The following is a 15,924-nucleotide window of genomic DNA, read 5'->3' on the forward strand; positions in this document are numbered from 1 at the left end:
TTTTTAGATTCCACATGTAAGTGATATCATACAGAATTTATCTTTCTCTGTCTGACTTATTTCACTAAGCATAATATTCTCTAGGTACAGAGAAGATTTTTTTTTTTTTTTTTTGCGGTACATGGGCCTCTCACCGTTGTGGCCTCTCCCGTTGGGGAGCACAGGCTCTGGACACGCAGGCTCAGCGGCCATGGCTCATGGGCCCAGCCACTCCGCGGCACGTGGGATCTTTCCGGACTGGGGCACGAACCCGCGTCCCCTGCATCGGCAGGCAGACCCTCAACCACTGTGCCACCAGGGAAGCCCCAGAGAAGATTTTGACAGCACCACCTACATGGTCGGATTTCTTTTTTTAATCTACACCTTTATAAAACTTGGGCTTTGATGTCATACATATGGGTTCATCTGTAAAATATTCCAAATGACTAAGCTAGAAAAAGAGATTGATTTACCCTAGTAGTGATTATCATGATAGGAGATCTATAAATAGCACTTACTGCATTTGAAAGAATTTCCTATTCTTTTGCCACTTTAAAAGAAATGAGCCAGAAACCCAACCTCAATTCTTTACTGTAACGGCTTTACTATGAAGGGCCATGTGCTTCAATGAGCCCGACTCACATGGTGCGGGCTTACTGTGCACTGAGGGCTTAATGGGATCAGAGGCTTGCAGACAGTCAGTTAGGCAGAAGCAGATCAAGAGTTGCATAAGGACCCTTCCAAAGTGCCTTTCCGTTGAACAACAAAGATCAGTGAATAAATAATCTCATGGAGAGAAGTTGGGAGTTGTTATGCTATGAGGGTTTGTGGTCTTCTTCAACACGATGGTGGCTGATGCCGTATTTCATCATGCTTTTCCCTAATCCACCAAGAGATGAGGTGGCCTGCCTCATTAGGAGGAGGCACTGCCATTGTGATGGAGCGTGGTTCACTTAACCCCAGCAGCAACAGGTTCTCTCTTATCTCTTGTCTTTACTCAGACTAGGTTGGCTGCTGAGCATTTATTTGTTAACTGATTTATTCACTCAACAGTTTCTGGGTATCAGCTCTGTGCCAGGCTCTGTGCTGGATGCTGGTGTTACAAAGGTGTTTATGAGGTAGGAGTTTGCAGAGTTCACAGATTAGTGTGTAAGACAGATATGCAAATAGATCATTGGAACGCAGTGTGGTGAGTGCTGTCGTGGAGGAGCTGTGGGAGCACAGAGAAGGGCAAGCCACATGGTGCCCTCAAGGATCAGGGAAGGCTTCCCTGGGGAGGTGCTACCTAGATCTGAGGGATGAGGGGCCACGTGCTGGACAGAGAAGTGAGGGAAGGACATCTGGAAAGAATTCACATTTATTGGTCTCTTACCAGGATCTGGGCACCGTTAGGTACTTTCAGGTAAATACCGCATTTAATCATCCCAGAAGTCCTGCAGAGTAGGTCTTATTTTCGCCTATCTTTATAAACAGGGAGACTGAAGCTTAGAGGGGTTCAGTAACCTGCCAAAGATCACATTTAGGAAAGGTCACAACGGGGAGTTGGACCTAATCTGGGGAGACATCAAAGCCCATAGTCTTTCTGCCACACCTTCCTGCCCTTAATGTCTACAGAGGTCATGTAAGAGCAGTGTGGAGATCAGTAAGAGGTCTAGTGTGCTGGCACTTGGGGGAGCATGGGAGCAAGTGCTGGGAAATGAATCTGAACAGGTATCCTGGAGCCAGGTGGTCAGGGACCTCATATGATATCCCTTCACTCCAAAAGCGCTGAATAAACACCCACTGTTTTCCAGACACCAAGAAAAGCTATATTGAGTACAGGCCCTGCCCCTAGGGGCTCACTGTCTAGTCAAGGAGAGCTGGAAGGACTTCTCTTTTCTGGAATTGAACTTGAATGTGGTCCTTTTGGGAAGAGAAGGCAAAAACCTCCACCAGCAGCTCAGGGTGGATTTTTTGCTGTGCTGAAAAGCTAGGCAGTGGTTCCACATAGAAGCGATATCATATGATATTTGTTTATCTCTGTCTGACTTACTTCACTCAGTATGACAATCTCTAGGTCCATCCATGTTGCTGCAAATGACACTATTTCGTTCTTTTTATGGCTGAGTAATATTCCATTGCATGTATGTACCACATCTTCTTTATCCATTCCTCTGCTGATGGATATTTAGGTTGCTTCCATGTCCTGGCTATTGTAAATATACACACTACTGTATATAAAAGAGATAACTAACAAGGACCTACTGTATGGCACAGGGAACTCTACTCAATACTCTGTATAACCTATGTGGGATATATGTGTATCTATAACTGAATCACTTTGCTGTACAGTAGAAACTAACACAACATTTTAAATCAACTATACTACAGTAAAAATTAAAAAAAAATTTAGGCAATGGGAAACCATTAGAAACATTTTATAAGAACCATGACCTCTCTGGTGATTCAGAACCATGACGTGAAGACACTGTCCCTGTCTGGATTTGATGATGGGCTGTCACAACAAGGTGTGTCCAAGGGTTGTGATTGGACATGTTTGGCGTAGGGTCACTTCTTTCTAGGTAACTGGGGGAGGAGAGGAGTTTCCAGCAGAGAGTGGGACTCTGGCTGGAAAGATCTCTCCAGGCACACTTGGGAGAGAGAAAACGTACTTGCCAGAACCCAGGTAACTGCCCCTCCTGCCTTCCCCGTTCCCAGGTAGGCCTGCGTGCAACCCTCACACACAGCCCCGCCACCACCTTGGGTGTGGCTGCCATACACGTTCTCTGGCTAAAACACTTAGATTGGCTACTTTAGGAAGCGTGCATATTGGCTCGAATGGCAATCATAAAACCCTCTTGGATTTTTGTGACACATTACCCTCCAAGAGTTCAAAGTCCCCTTAAGGCTTTTATTCCACTTTATTGTAAGTACAGCTCTATCAAAAAGAAAAGATAGGTTTTTTGATTCTCATTTTATTGACGTGGATAGAGAGATGCAGAGATTATAAGACTTGTCATGTAGAACAGTGTTTTCTCCTCACTGTGAATGAGGGAGATTTTAGGAGGGTGGTACTTGGTTTGTTCTTTAGGTTTTAACTTTTCAATGAGCATGAATGACATGGAACACTTAGATGCAGTATCTGCACAAATGGAATTTATGTCTGCCTCCACTCCCCACCCCATATAAATATTATCTTTCCTGATCCCAGCCAGTCTCATTCATAACATTAAGAACCAGGGACCTCATGCACTGTCCCCTACAAGCTTCCAGGAAAGTCTCTGATAAGCTCATTTCAGTGAAATGGCAAGAACTGATGAGCCAGTTATTCACTGAGTGTTTATTAGGTGCCAGGCATGTGCAGAGGTGGTCTGCATGCATTAGCTAATTTAATCCTCATAGCGACCCCGTCTGGTGGGTTACTATTATTAACCCCTTTTTAAAGATGAAGAAACCAAAGCTTAGGGAAGCTTAATATGTCATCTTTCTCTGGGGTATTTACATTTGAACAGTGAACAACAAGCCCGCAGCCAAAGAGTGAATTTGCTCTTGAGAAATTTCAGGCATCATCTGGGGATCATGGCTTAAATCTTTGAATTTTTAAAAAGTGTTGGCCTTGGCTTCTCTGACCTTTCAGTCAAAGCATACATTTGTTAGTCATCTGGGAGGTTTGTGGGATCTTGTAAGATATTGAGAACTTCATTCTGGCTGTATGTTTACAGATTTCTTTATGCAGTGTCATAATAAACTCATTGATTTACTGTGGGTTCTTAGCAAAGTAAAGCTTTTTTTTCTTTTGTAGACATTTGCCTGAAAAAATTAAGGATGACCAGCAGCTGAAGAATATGAGTGGCCAATGGTTTTATGAAGCCAAGGCAAAAAGGCACAGAGAGAAAATCCACGGAGCAGATATCATCAGAGCATCCATGAGAAAGAAGAGGCACCAGGGAGCGGGTGAGTTGATTGGGCTAGTACTTTTAGAGCCAGCATTTGTCCTTGGGAGAAGGTGTCCTTGGGAGAGAGGAAGGGTGTCAGTCATTTAGGGATGTGCTTTGCACCATGCATAGTCCTCTAGGTCGTAATCTCCTTGCCCTGGGTTTGGATGGATGAGGGCAGGGCTAAGTGACTTATTGTGGTGAAGAAGGATGAGGGAAGCCCCTTAGATGCCATGTTGAATTGGAGTAGCCTAGACAATTGGGGGTTATAAGGGATCTACCACCTCCTCTTTCTTTGGCTTTTAATTCTGAAAATTCAGAACCTTTTCTCCTGAGCAGGGTGACAGGAAGAGATTAGCCTCCCTGTTCAATGACCTTGACACCTGGTACTTCTTTAAAAACCAAGTACATCATTTAAGGGACTGTAAAGACAGCATTTTGAGGGCTTCTTTAGAATTCTGTTGAGTTCATCAAATATTAACCGAGTGTCTTCTCTCTAATTAACTCTGCACTAGCCAGTATAAACCTTTATCCCTAAGAACAGCCATTGTCTAGTTCTAGCCTGTACTCAGTAAGGAAAATAGCTGTCACCTCTTCAGTAGCTAATATATGATAGGCGTTTAGTCCCTATTATTTCTAATTGTAGTAGCAATCTTGTAAGGTAGGTCTCGTTATCCCCATTCTATATGTGGGGTATGTGAAGTTCAGAGAAGGGAAGTAACTTGCCCAAGGTCATATAGTTGGCAAATGACAGCTCCGGGATTTCAGTCTTTCGGACTCAGAGCGATGCTCCTTACAGATGAGGGCTGACCTCTTATGATGTGCTATGTATTGCTCACAGCCCTCTTGATTTCCAAAACCACCCAGACCTTCAGAAATCTTGAAAGGTGCAAGTTAGTACTGTGGACTCCGTTTTGCAGCTGAAGAAAATTGACTTATGTGTAAAGAGACCTGTGGATGTGAGTATTTGGAAATTGGGAGCCCTTACGTCGCTTCATCTTCTTAACACTGATGAAAGTATTCCTGGCACTTACTGGCTATGTGGCCTTAGGCAAGTTTCTTGAACCCTTTGATCCTCAATTTCCAAATCTGTAAACTTGGAAAATAGTTACCTCCTCATAGGATAATGCATGCAAAGGACTCAGCACTATGCCTGGCACTCAGTCATCACTCAGTTGATGCTAATTATCTAAGAGGTTCAGGTAAAGAGTTCTGGGTGTTCAGAGGCAAAAGAGGTTATTTTCTGAAGAGGGATCACAGAGGTTTTAAGGGGGCCCTGGCATCTGAGCTGGCTATTAAGGAAGATATAGAATTGGGATGTGTAGAGGTTGGGGGAGGAGGAGGCAGTGGAGAGGGACATTCCAGAATAGAAGCATTTGTTCCCCTTTGTGTCCCAGAACCCAGCCTCAAGTTGGGCCCATTGTAGCTGTTCAGTAAATACTTGGTAATGATGGTGTGTCTGTCCCAGTGAGGACTCCCTGCCCTGAGCGTCCCCTGGCCGTACACATTTGGTCCCGACCCCAGTTCAGATCAGAATCACCCAGGGCAGTCGGAATTTTGCTTTAGTCATCTCTGCACATTTAAAGGTGCACCCATGCTCTCTGGAGACGGTACTTGTAGGGAGGTAACAACATGGGAATCTACTGACTTCTCTCACAGATGTAATTTTTTTTTAATTACGTGATTTCTTTAATTTTAATTTTATTTATTTATGGCTGCGTTGGGTCTTCGTTGCTGAGCGCGGGCTTTCTCTAGTTGCGGCGAGCGGGGGCTCCTCTTCATTGTGGAGCATGGGCTCTAGGCGCGTGGGCTTCAGTAGTTGTGGCACATGGGCTCAGTAGTGTGGCACGCGGGCTCAGTAGTTGTGGTGCACAGGCTTAGTTGCTCCGCGGCACGTGGGATCTTCCTGGACCAGGGCTTGAACCCGTGTCCCCTGCATTGGCAGGTGGATTCTTAACCACTGCGCCACCAGGGAAGTCCTGCGTGATTTCTTTTAATTTTCACAAGTGTCTTCTTTTTAAGAAGAGGAATATTGGGCTCATAGAACTCAAAAAACATTCCCTCTGCCTCAGAGCCACTTAGTAATATAACTAGGTCTTGTATACAGGTCTTTGTGTTTTTTTGTTTGTTTGTTTGTTTTTTTGCGGTACGAGGACATCTCACTGTTGTGGCCTCTCCCGTTGTGGAGCACAGGCTCCAGACGCACAGGCTCAGCAGCCATGGCTCACGGGGCCCAGCCGCACCGCGGCATGTGGGATATTCCCGGACCGGGGCACAAACCTGTGTCCCCTGCATCGGCAGGCAGACTCTCAACCACTGCGCCACCAGGGAAGCCCAGGTCTTTGTGTTTTGACTCCTCTTGCAGATGTAATTCTGATCCCAAGTGCTCAGATTCATTAGTGACTGCCTGGGCACTCAGAGGAGGCCTGACGTTCAGGTTCCAGCCTTCAGTGATAAGAGCTGATATGAGAGTTGTAGGTCGTGGAGGTAAGAGATAGATAACCTTCTTGTCTTTATCGTTTCCTGTTTCAGCTGAGCAGAGTAAGGACAGAGCAAACAGGGCAAAGGAAAGCTGGGTGAATAATGTCAACAAAGATGCTCTCCTCCCCCCAGAGCTAACCGGTGTTGTAGAAGAGCCAGAAGAAGATGTAGCACCTGCAAACCCAAGGTAAGACTGAGCTCATGGGGAGCGCTGCTGCACGTGGGATTCGTGGCTTGGTCCTGCTGTGTGAGTGCAAATGCCAGACAGGTCTCACGGGCATGGGAAGGGGGCATGTACGAGAGAATTCTGGGCCCTGATGTGGACAAAGCCTGCGCAGTACTCTTTCTCAGCTTCCAGAATTTCTAACAGCTCTGCATAGTAAATAAAATTAAAATGTTAAGTGGTGATTTCTTCCAGCACCAACAAGAGCTGTTTTTTATTTGTGCTAAGGATATCTCCATACAGTCAGTGAAGAGATACTCCAAAATGAATGTAGAGGAATAAGTCATTTCAGGAAAGAGATGAATGATGATCAAATTGTAACAGCTTGGTGCAGTAGAAGAAGCTCAAGCACAGGAACCAGGCAGACATGAATTCACATCCTGACTATGCCACTTATTAGCCATTTGACCATGGGCAAGTCATTTAGTCTCTCTGAATCTCTTTTCCTAACTATAGATAGGAATCATACTATATAGGAAAGGTTATGGTGAGAATTAGTGGTAACGTATGTAGAATACCTGGCACATGGTAGGCACTCAGTAGATGTCTCTTAAGGATGCAGATTGTCCTCAATATTTCAGTCTTGATTTTTTGTGCTTTCCATACATTTTTATCATCTGGCCAATCAAAACGTACATTTGTACAGTACATGGTTCCTGTGATATAGCTGATTATGGGGTTTCGTTGCCACAGGCCTTTTGGAACCATGATGATTTGCTTTTAGGTATTTAAGGATCTTCCCATTGGTGTCTGTCCCTTGGCGGTATAGTTGTTACCCTTTGGTGGGAGAGCAGTTGCATTTTATCTCTACCTCCTCAGTGAAGACAACTCAATTCAGAGTCTCCAACTGGAATGAAGTCAATGAATTTGCTGGTGGGACAGTCAGTGATCCAGGATCCAAGGCTGAGGTACCTGGGGAATAGGGACGTTTCCAACATAATTTACAGGTGAGGGAGAGGGTCTATACTGTAGGCACCAACAGGCATTTCAGAGTCAAATATAAGTAGTTATGTCACATGGATGATGGAGTACTGATTCTATTGTGCCCCATTATTTATCCATTTCCTTTTTGGAGAGGACTTGCTTTGTTTTCCTGGGTGGTAGGTGGCACTATTTCCCCTCTAGGATGATTTGTAATGTTCTGTCATGTCTGTAGAGGCCATGTCGGCTAGAGGTTGAAACACCTTAACAGTAGCTGTGAATTGACTCTGTGACCTTGCACTAGAAGTGACTTAACTTCCTGGGCCGTTGTTTCCTTGGCTGTAAAATGGGAATGAAATAGTTTGCTAGCAGGATTGTTGAGACTCTAATTAGCTAGTACATGTAGAATTCCTAACACATAGTTCATAGCGCATAGTAGTTGCTCAGTGAATGGAAGTGTGGGCTCTCACATACATACAGGTATTTCAGGGAGCTCAGGAAAGGATGTGAGAACACGTTACCTCTTTCTCCTTGTGCCTCCCCATGTTCCAGCTGCCTGCAACTTCCCTAATGGGATGAAGGCCTGCCTTCCTTCCATACAGCAAGAGGACACCTTAAATATTAGAAACTCTGGGAGTGAGAACACAGGCATTTAGATTCCCCTTCAAGGAACTGAGAGCAGCTCCTAAGAGCTGGGTTTGATGGGGACACCAGAGCACTGACTGACTGAGGGAGGAGGTGGACAAGAGAAGATTTGAGGGTGTCAGACACAAACTTAGCTCATTGTACTCTTTTATCTGGGTCAGACTTCCTGTCCTTCTCCCAGGACCTCATTTCATCTCAAAGGACCTAAGGGACCGAGGTGTCACTGCCCTTAGAGCATATAGTGTCCACATTTGCATCTCCATTGTTTGCTACATTTCTCGCGTGACCTCAGAAGAGTCTTTCGGGTTTCATCTGTATGTACATCAGAACTAAGCTGCCTCACCAGGATGTTATGAGACTGAATGAAATGAGGTATGGGAACCACTTGGCATTTCTCAGGGAGAAAGAAAATTGGCAATTTGCAGGTGGCCTTATAATTATGTTATTATAACATAGATGAGGTAGGTTGAGAAGGCAGGAATAAAAATGTTAGATGTATCCAGCACGCCTTGCTCATTACGTGGCACGGGTGGTAATCACCCAGAACTGTAGAAGGAGCTGTTGTTTAATTCCTCCTTTCCGTGTCAGAAACTACTGCTTTACTCAGTATCAGGTTCCAGCATGTTTTTCACCTATACTTCAACATTTGGGAACTGGGTGTGTTAAGTATATTTTGGGGTCTGTACTTTGAGACTAAGTGAACTTCAATAGAATGACTCAATACCTGTCAATATTTTGTTAGCCAGGAGTCAGGAGTTGGGGAGTGTAAGCCAGCAGTGACTGGATATTGGAGCTTCTGAAGGAGTTTTTTTCTAATAAAGTCTGGGGCAAGAGTCCTTCTTCCGTTGTGGGTACAATTCTGTGGGCTTCTGCCTGTGAATAGTTAAAACACTGTGGGTATTCAGTGTGTATTCAAGCATGGGAAGCTTCCTGCGTTATTTTGGAACTCATCTTTGTTTGCATCTGTAGCACGGGGAAGCAGAGAGAGGTTTGATGAACAGAACAGCAGAGAATGAGGTTCCCTTTCGAGTGGCAAAGAAAAGTACAAGTGATCCCAGCTCTAGTTCTGGTCACTGATTTTCAGCATGGTGGTATTGGCACACACAGTGGTAAAGGACCAGTGTTTGGGGTCTTAACAAAAGGCATAGCATATTTTTGAATTTGCTTCACTCAATCCCTGAGCCATTTCTTCATGTGTTTGTTGATGTGTTGAAGCCTCACTGAGTGTAATACGTGTTAGCACAGCGCTGGGTACTGGGCATGGGCACAGCATTAGCTGCCAAGGAGAAAGGGAGAAATCAACAATCCAAAGGGAGAAACCAACCACAAAAAACACGGGGGAAAAAAAAAAGCACTTGCAAAATTTGCTTCTGATTCCAGACACAGTTAATATTTATGCTGAAAATTACCTCAGAAGAGGGTATGTCTGGTGTTATTTTTAACTGCTTTATTTTTAATTTTTTGGTCGTGCCACAAGGCTTGTGAGATCTTAGTTCCCCGACCAGGGGTCACACCTGTGACCCCTGCAGTGGAAGCTCGGAGTCCTAACCACTGGACCTCCAGGGAATTCATTTTTAACTGCTTTAGAGGGAAAGGCTAGTTAAGGTTCAAAAGCTTTAAAAGTTGCTGCATGTGCTTGGAAACATTTTATGGCTAGGCATAGAAGCAGATGGACTGTCCCACTGCCCACGTGGCGTAGTTCTAAGACTGCTATAAAGCCCTCCCTCTTCCCCAGATGTCCCTACCACGGTACCTAACGTTATTCTTCTTTTTAGTTAAGTCTTCAAAGACTTGTATTAAAATGCAAACACTTTTAGGAGGGGAACCCTAACAGTAGTTTCGTAGTCTAATATTTTAATAATCTTCTTACGGAAGTAAACCCATTTTGGCTAAGTGCCACATCTAGTATTGCAGGTAGTTTTTGAAGGGTACCTGAGGGAAGAGATCACAGAGCTCAAGGTGTGAACCTTGGCTTGCTGTACAGTTTTAAGAACTCATCACATGGAATGTATTGAATATCTTATATATGCAGGACACACCCTGCGAATAGAAATCTGATCCCTCTGAGAGGGATTCTAAGAAACAAAAGACACAGTATCTGGCTATAAAGAGACTATATTCTCTTAGGAAAAATAATGCTTCCATATATGAATATCTGATCACGTGATAACAAATAGTACCAGGCAGGGAGCAAATCCCAATCCCAAGGTACCAATAAAATGTGCAGTAAGACTTGAGACAAGGAGACCCACTTCCAGCTGAGCTGATAGGTGACCAGCATCACAAGGGAGGTGAGATTTGGACTGGGCTTGGAGGTGATAGTGAGGATTTGGGTCAAGAGAGTAGAGCAAACACTTGAGGGAAGGGCTGGGGATAGGTTGGGGGAGACAGCAAAGAGGGACAGTGAGTCATTTTTGGCATGAGGGTCAACAGGAAGGCGGAGTGGGAGGGTACAGTGGGGCAGATGGTGGAGCGTCTCCAATTCCTTCCTGAGGAGTTCAGACTTCAGCTTCATTCCACAGGCCTTGAGGATCCAGGAAAGGTAACGAGCAGAAGAGGGACATGATCAAAGTTCTGTTTTAGACCATCCCATTTTAGAGGTGGAATGCTGAATGGATTAGAGAAGTGGAACTTTGGTGTCAGGAGGTCGGATATGAGGCTAGTACAGATGACAGAAATAAAGGAGGAATCAGTAGGGGTGGAAAGGAAGTGACAAATGTGAGAGTAACTGGGAAGGAAGAAATCGCCCAGACTTCACTCCAGTCCTCTTGCCATAAACCACTGCTTTACTCGTGTGAGAAATCAGAGGCAGTAGAGCCCAGCCATTGCAATGATTGTCTTTGGAGTCAGGGTCAGACACACCTGGTGCAAATCCCCAGGTCTTTCACTAACTTAAGCTCTCCAAGCCTCAGTTTTCTCGCTAGTAAAATGGGGAGAAGGATACATACCTCACAGGGATGTTGCAAAGATCAACTGAGAATAAGATGGTTGCTGTATTGATGGTTGTGAGATAAAAGACAGGCAAACAAAACATTGATGCATTCCTCAAGAGAAGCAAAGCCGGAGCTTAATTGAGGAAGTAACTGTATTTTCAGAGACAGTGTGAGGCATAAGACTCTTGTTTTATTTTTTTCTAGTAAGCAGACTTGTGAACTGTACTTAACCAAGTATCTCACCCTCATCCCATTTCCCGCCAATCCCAACCACAAGGTAACCCAGTGAATACTGTATGTTTCTGGTGTTTGATCGCGTGCTCTGAATACCTCATTTCTTCTTCTCTTGATTTCTGAATAGCAGGAACAAAGACATTTTGTTTAAAACCTAAATAATGTGCCTCATTGTAATTTGGCAAACAACATAGATATTTTTAAAAACCATGGCACCTGTGTGCTGCTGCCTTCCCTGGCACTGGCTCAGCTGGCCTTCAGTTATTCAGTCGTTCACCAGTTGTGTACCAGGCACTGTACAAGGCATCATGGGGAATAGAAAAAAGGTCAAGATACTCTTTAAGGATCTCCCAGTTTACTATGAGAGATAAGATATGTATGCACAGAATGAGGTTGCATAGCAGACATGAAATCCATAGCTGCATGGATTTAGTTTAGTAGAGTTTAGTAGAGAGAGACTGGTTTCATCTCTGGGCAGGAGGGGACAACATGATATGCAGTGTGGACAGTTGTGGGCCTGGTGGCTAGAGGCGCAGGAACTGGATTTCCAGGGAGCAGAGGGAGGAGAATGTAGAGACTCTGCTTGTCCTTTGTTCTTGGTGAGTGGGAAGGAGAAAGGAGGAGGATGACAGGAGAAGATGGCTGTTCCATGGAGACCCCAACCATCAGCATTTGGCCCAGGTCCTCTCATTGTGTGACTGATTTATTTACTAAAGGAGATGATACAAAACACTGTGAGAAAACTGAACATGGCATTCGCTATAAGCTTCCTCGTATCACTCACTGGCTTCTTAAAGTGACACTCAAGAGACGTTGCTTTCTAGTCCTGAGCTATTGGCTGTTTTTACTGTGAGTTCTATCAGTGACCAGGATTCTTTTCTCACATTGGCTGCTAGATAACTTGATTCAAGTTTGTGCTCACCTGTTTCAAGAACAGAGGCCTCCTGCCATGTGTTTTTCTATTAGCCTTAATTCTGGCTCCATTATAAGTTCCTCCTCTTGTTCCCTGCCCTTCCCCTCCCCATCCCTTTCCTCCCCCTTTCTCACAACCCTGCGGTCAGGCTGTATTCGATATACAGCTGCCTCATCTGCTGTAATTCCTTTCTGGAACAGTGAGGAAGGCAACAAAAGGGAGCATGGCTTCCTCAAGTGTTCAGCCTGTTCCTGGGACTACAAAAGTAGCAATCAACGTGCAGAGAGAAGGAAAGGAAATGAATTTGCAAGAACATCTAGTCCATAATTTTAGTGACAACTATCTTGGGCAAGGCTCTGTGGCCTTGGGGCAAAATGCTCCCCTCCCCCCCTCCAGTTCTTTAGCTTTGTGGTAAAAAGCCAGCACCTTCTGAGGTGCTTCTTCCAAGTCCTTGACTCTGTGATGCTACTAGGAGAACTGGTGGGGTTTAACCAGGAACGGTGCTTTCAGCTAATAGTGACTTCCCCTCTTATGCCTGAGGCAGGGCCACTGGAGCAGGAAGTCTGAGTGGGTCATTTTCCTCCCTCTCAGGGGCCACTATGACCCTCTTTGCCCTTCTTACTCAACAGCCAAGGGAGTAGTTGTTCAGGAGGGAGCTGGCTCAACTCACTTTTTCTCCATTAACCCTCCCTGCACTCTCACCCTAGGGCTGCCCTGTCCCTCCGGTAGGGAATCATGGTCTAGAGAATTCTCCTCTCCCTTCTAAGCCAGCTCCAGGCTTCTGACCTCCCACCATCTTCTGGATGCTCTGCTTGTCTTTACTCCTCTTGTATTTGAACGAGAACTCACCTGGCCAGCCTGAAGACTTGGGTTGAAAGTTCCCAGTAAGTTGCCCCAATCCACCATCCTCCCGGCACAGCATCTCTTAGATCTGCTGTTTCTTCTGTTCTACTGCCCAATCACTTGTCTCACCTGTGTCTTTTCTTTAGCTATTTTCTACCCGAGTTAGAGTAAGCAGTGCCATTCTGGTCCTGGCCTACGGAATCTCTAAAATGCTCTGGGGCCATATTTCAGCAGGGATGTTCCCTTCTTGAGAACAACTGCTCACTGTTCTAGTCTGCATCTGATGTTAGGTCCTGACTTTGAGGTGAGTTTATTTGTACAGATTTAAACTGTGAACCTCCTGTGTGCCTGGTACCGTGATAAAAACTTCAAGGCTTCTGATGGATGGTTTTTGTCTTGTCTCATGCCTGTTTTCATTTCTGTTCTACCATTGCCTTTGCTTCGCTGCTTAATCATCTCTAGGCTCCAACTCCCTCTACCTTCCTGGCAGTTTGATTTTACAAACTTCCTCTCCTATCCTGCCTTAATAGCTTCTGGCTTCAGAGACGTGATTTAAGCTTCCTCAAAGGGTAAGTTTTTATTCGCTGAATTGTTTCTTTTGCAGTTCCAGCGTGGTAAATCCAGCTTCCACCATGATTGATACATCCCAGGAAAGCACAAGGAAGTCAGCTGTATCTCCAGCCAAGGTAGACTGAGCTCAGACTTTGAAAATCTCATTTGGGGAAGGAGTGCCATTTTTCTCATTTTATCAAAGCACCGTGAAATAAAGAGAATTTCGTAGTACTTTTTTCCTACCAAACATAGATAATTTTTACTGTTTAATATAAAAAATCACTCTTGTGGTGGAAAATTTTATGAATATCATGTTACTGCATTGCTGAAGACCTAGATTTTTTGTCCTAAAGAATGAAAAGTCTAATGCTGTTGGGGGCTGCTGCTTTGAAGCATAAGAATGTGGCTTGTTGGTTCCATATCAGTCCTTATTCCTATTCATGGCTTCCTGAATCTCTGTTAGAGGTCTGCTTAGGGGAGGGAATTGTCAATTTATGAAACAACAGATAGCAAATATTGATATTCAGTCTTACATTAATAAAAAAATGCTGGGGGGGAGGGATAAATTAGGAGTTAGGGGTTAACATATTCACACTAGTATATATAAAATAGATAACCAACAAGGACCTACTGTATAGCACAAGGAACTATACTCAATATTTTGTAATAAACTAAAGGAGAAAAGAATCTGAGTAAAAAAAAATATATATATATGTATATGTATGTATGTATAACTGAATCACTCTGCTCTACACCTGAAACTAACACAACATTGTAAATCAACTATACTTCAATTGAAAAAAATTCTATTTACTGATACGCTTTTCTGTCATTAGAATTGATGATCATGATAGTGACTATGAACCACTTCAAGATACCTTGTCTTTTAAATCCTTATAGGAAAGGTCAGTTACAATTATATTTAGTACAGCTTTAATCTATCACAGTGAGTCTCATACAGTAGGAAGAGCACGGGTGGGAATCTGCCCTAATTAGAGTCTCAGGTTTACCCCGACCTTGACCACCTCTTTGATATGTTCAGGCCCATGTTGTCTCACATCTGTAAAAATTTCACTTCTGTGAGATTTAGATTTGAATGCCTCGTTCTGGTTTAACTTTGGAGGACTCTGGAATTGAGTATACTTTATACAATTTTGTCCTGTGTTTTTTTTTTGGTTGGTTTTTTTTATTTTTTTGGTATGGCATATATATGGTAATTCTTTGCTAACCAGATTAATTAAGACCATCATTTTTCAAACATGCCAGATAGAATTTACTGGATAAAACTACCAACTATTGGCGATAATAAGCATTTGCTGACACTGAGTTGCTGCTGTGACATTTAAAATGAGTTTAATAAACAATATTTTTCCCCAGCAAAGGAAGAATCCATTTAATAGCTCCATGCTGCCAGAAGATCACTTATCTCAACAAATCAAAAATGAGCAGTCAAAAAATGGAAGGGCTGGTTTCTTTCAGACTTCAGAAGAGGGTAAATATTATTTTTATGGTCTAGATATTTTTATCTTTGTTATCTATGGACTAAGGGAAATTCTCAGAGTTCCTTTAACCAAAATAGCTTTCAAGAGAAAGTGAAAAGTCCTGATGGTTTTCTTCTACTTTGCCCACTGGTTTCCTGCCTGAGGGAAGGAAGCAGAAATTTTAGAAACTGGAAGTTCATGCATTCCAGTCTTGGAGCTGACACTTGTGTGACCTCCATGTCTTGGGTCCCCCCACAGTGACCTGGGAAATTTTTTGACCAGAGGCATTCAGTCATTCATTTAACAGTCTTTATTGGATGTCTACCAGGTACAGACACAGTTCTCTGTTTAAAATGGAGAGTTTGCCTCAAGATAAAAGACCACTTGACAATGTTACAATCCTCGAATCTGTAGTTATCAGCCCAGTCTTCCAGGAGCATTTGATCAGATTTGTTGCTTAACTGATTGAAGTCTGCCTCTTATGGAATTTTACCATTCTCACCATTAAGAAGAAACATTAGACAATTTAATCTCTTCAAAAGCAACTGTAAGAAGATTCCACAAGCATCAAAGATTGGACAAGGGGTAGAAAATTAACAAACAGTAGAGTTAGGAGTTTCAATTAGCCTGTTTTAATATTAGTGTAGTTTTCCTCTCCATTGGATACACTTTAGATAGCATAAAATACTTTACAGATAAGAAGTCACTGGAACATTACCTGTTTTTTTTAACTTTTTAACAAAATTAATTTTTGTTTTAGGTATTGAGATTTTAAAAAATTGAGCTCCCTTTTCTGGTTTCCATA

The 15,924-nt window shown here is 43.5% G+C and overlaps 1 protein-coding gene across 1 annotated transcript in view; it reads left to right on the plus strand.

Annotated features, from left to right (window-relative positions):
• SYTL2 (synaptotagmin like 2) overlaps nt 1-15,924 on the plus strand; it is a 100,969-nt gene that overhangs the window by 51,091 nt on the left and 33,954 nt on the right. Inside the window, 4 exon segments of the mRNA XM_032641674.1 lie at nt 3,761-3,912; nt 6,426-6,561; nt 13,691-13,772; nt 15,016-15,130. Coding sequence (XP_032497565.1) covers nt 3,761-3,912; nt 6,426-6,561; nt 13,691-13,772; nt 15,016-15,130 — 485 coding nt within the window.

The sequence above is a fragment of the Phocoena sinus genome, chromosome 8 (assembly GCF_008692025.1).
Source record: "Phocoena sinus isolate mPhoSin1 chromosome 8, mPhoSin1.pri, whole genome shotgun sequence".
Lineage (NCBI taxonomy): Eukaryota > Metazoa > Chordata > Mammalia > Artiodactyla > Phocoenidae > Phocoena > Phocoena sinus.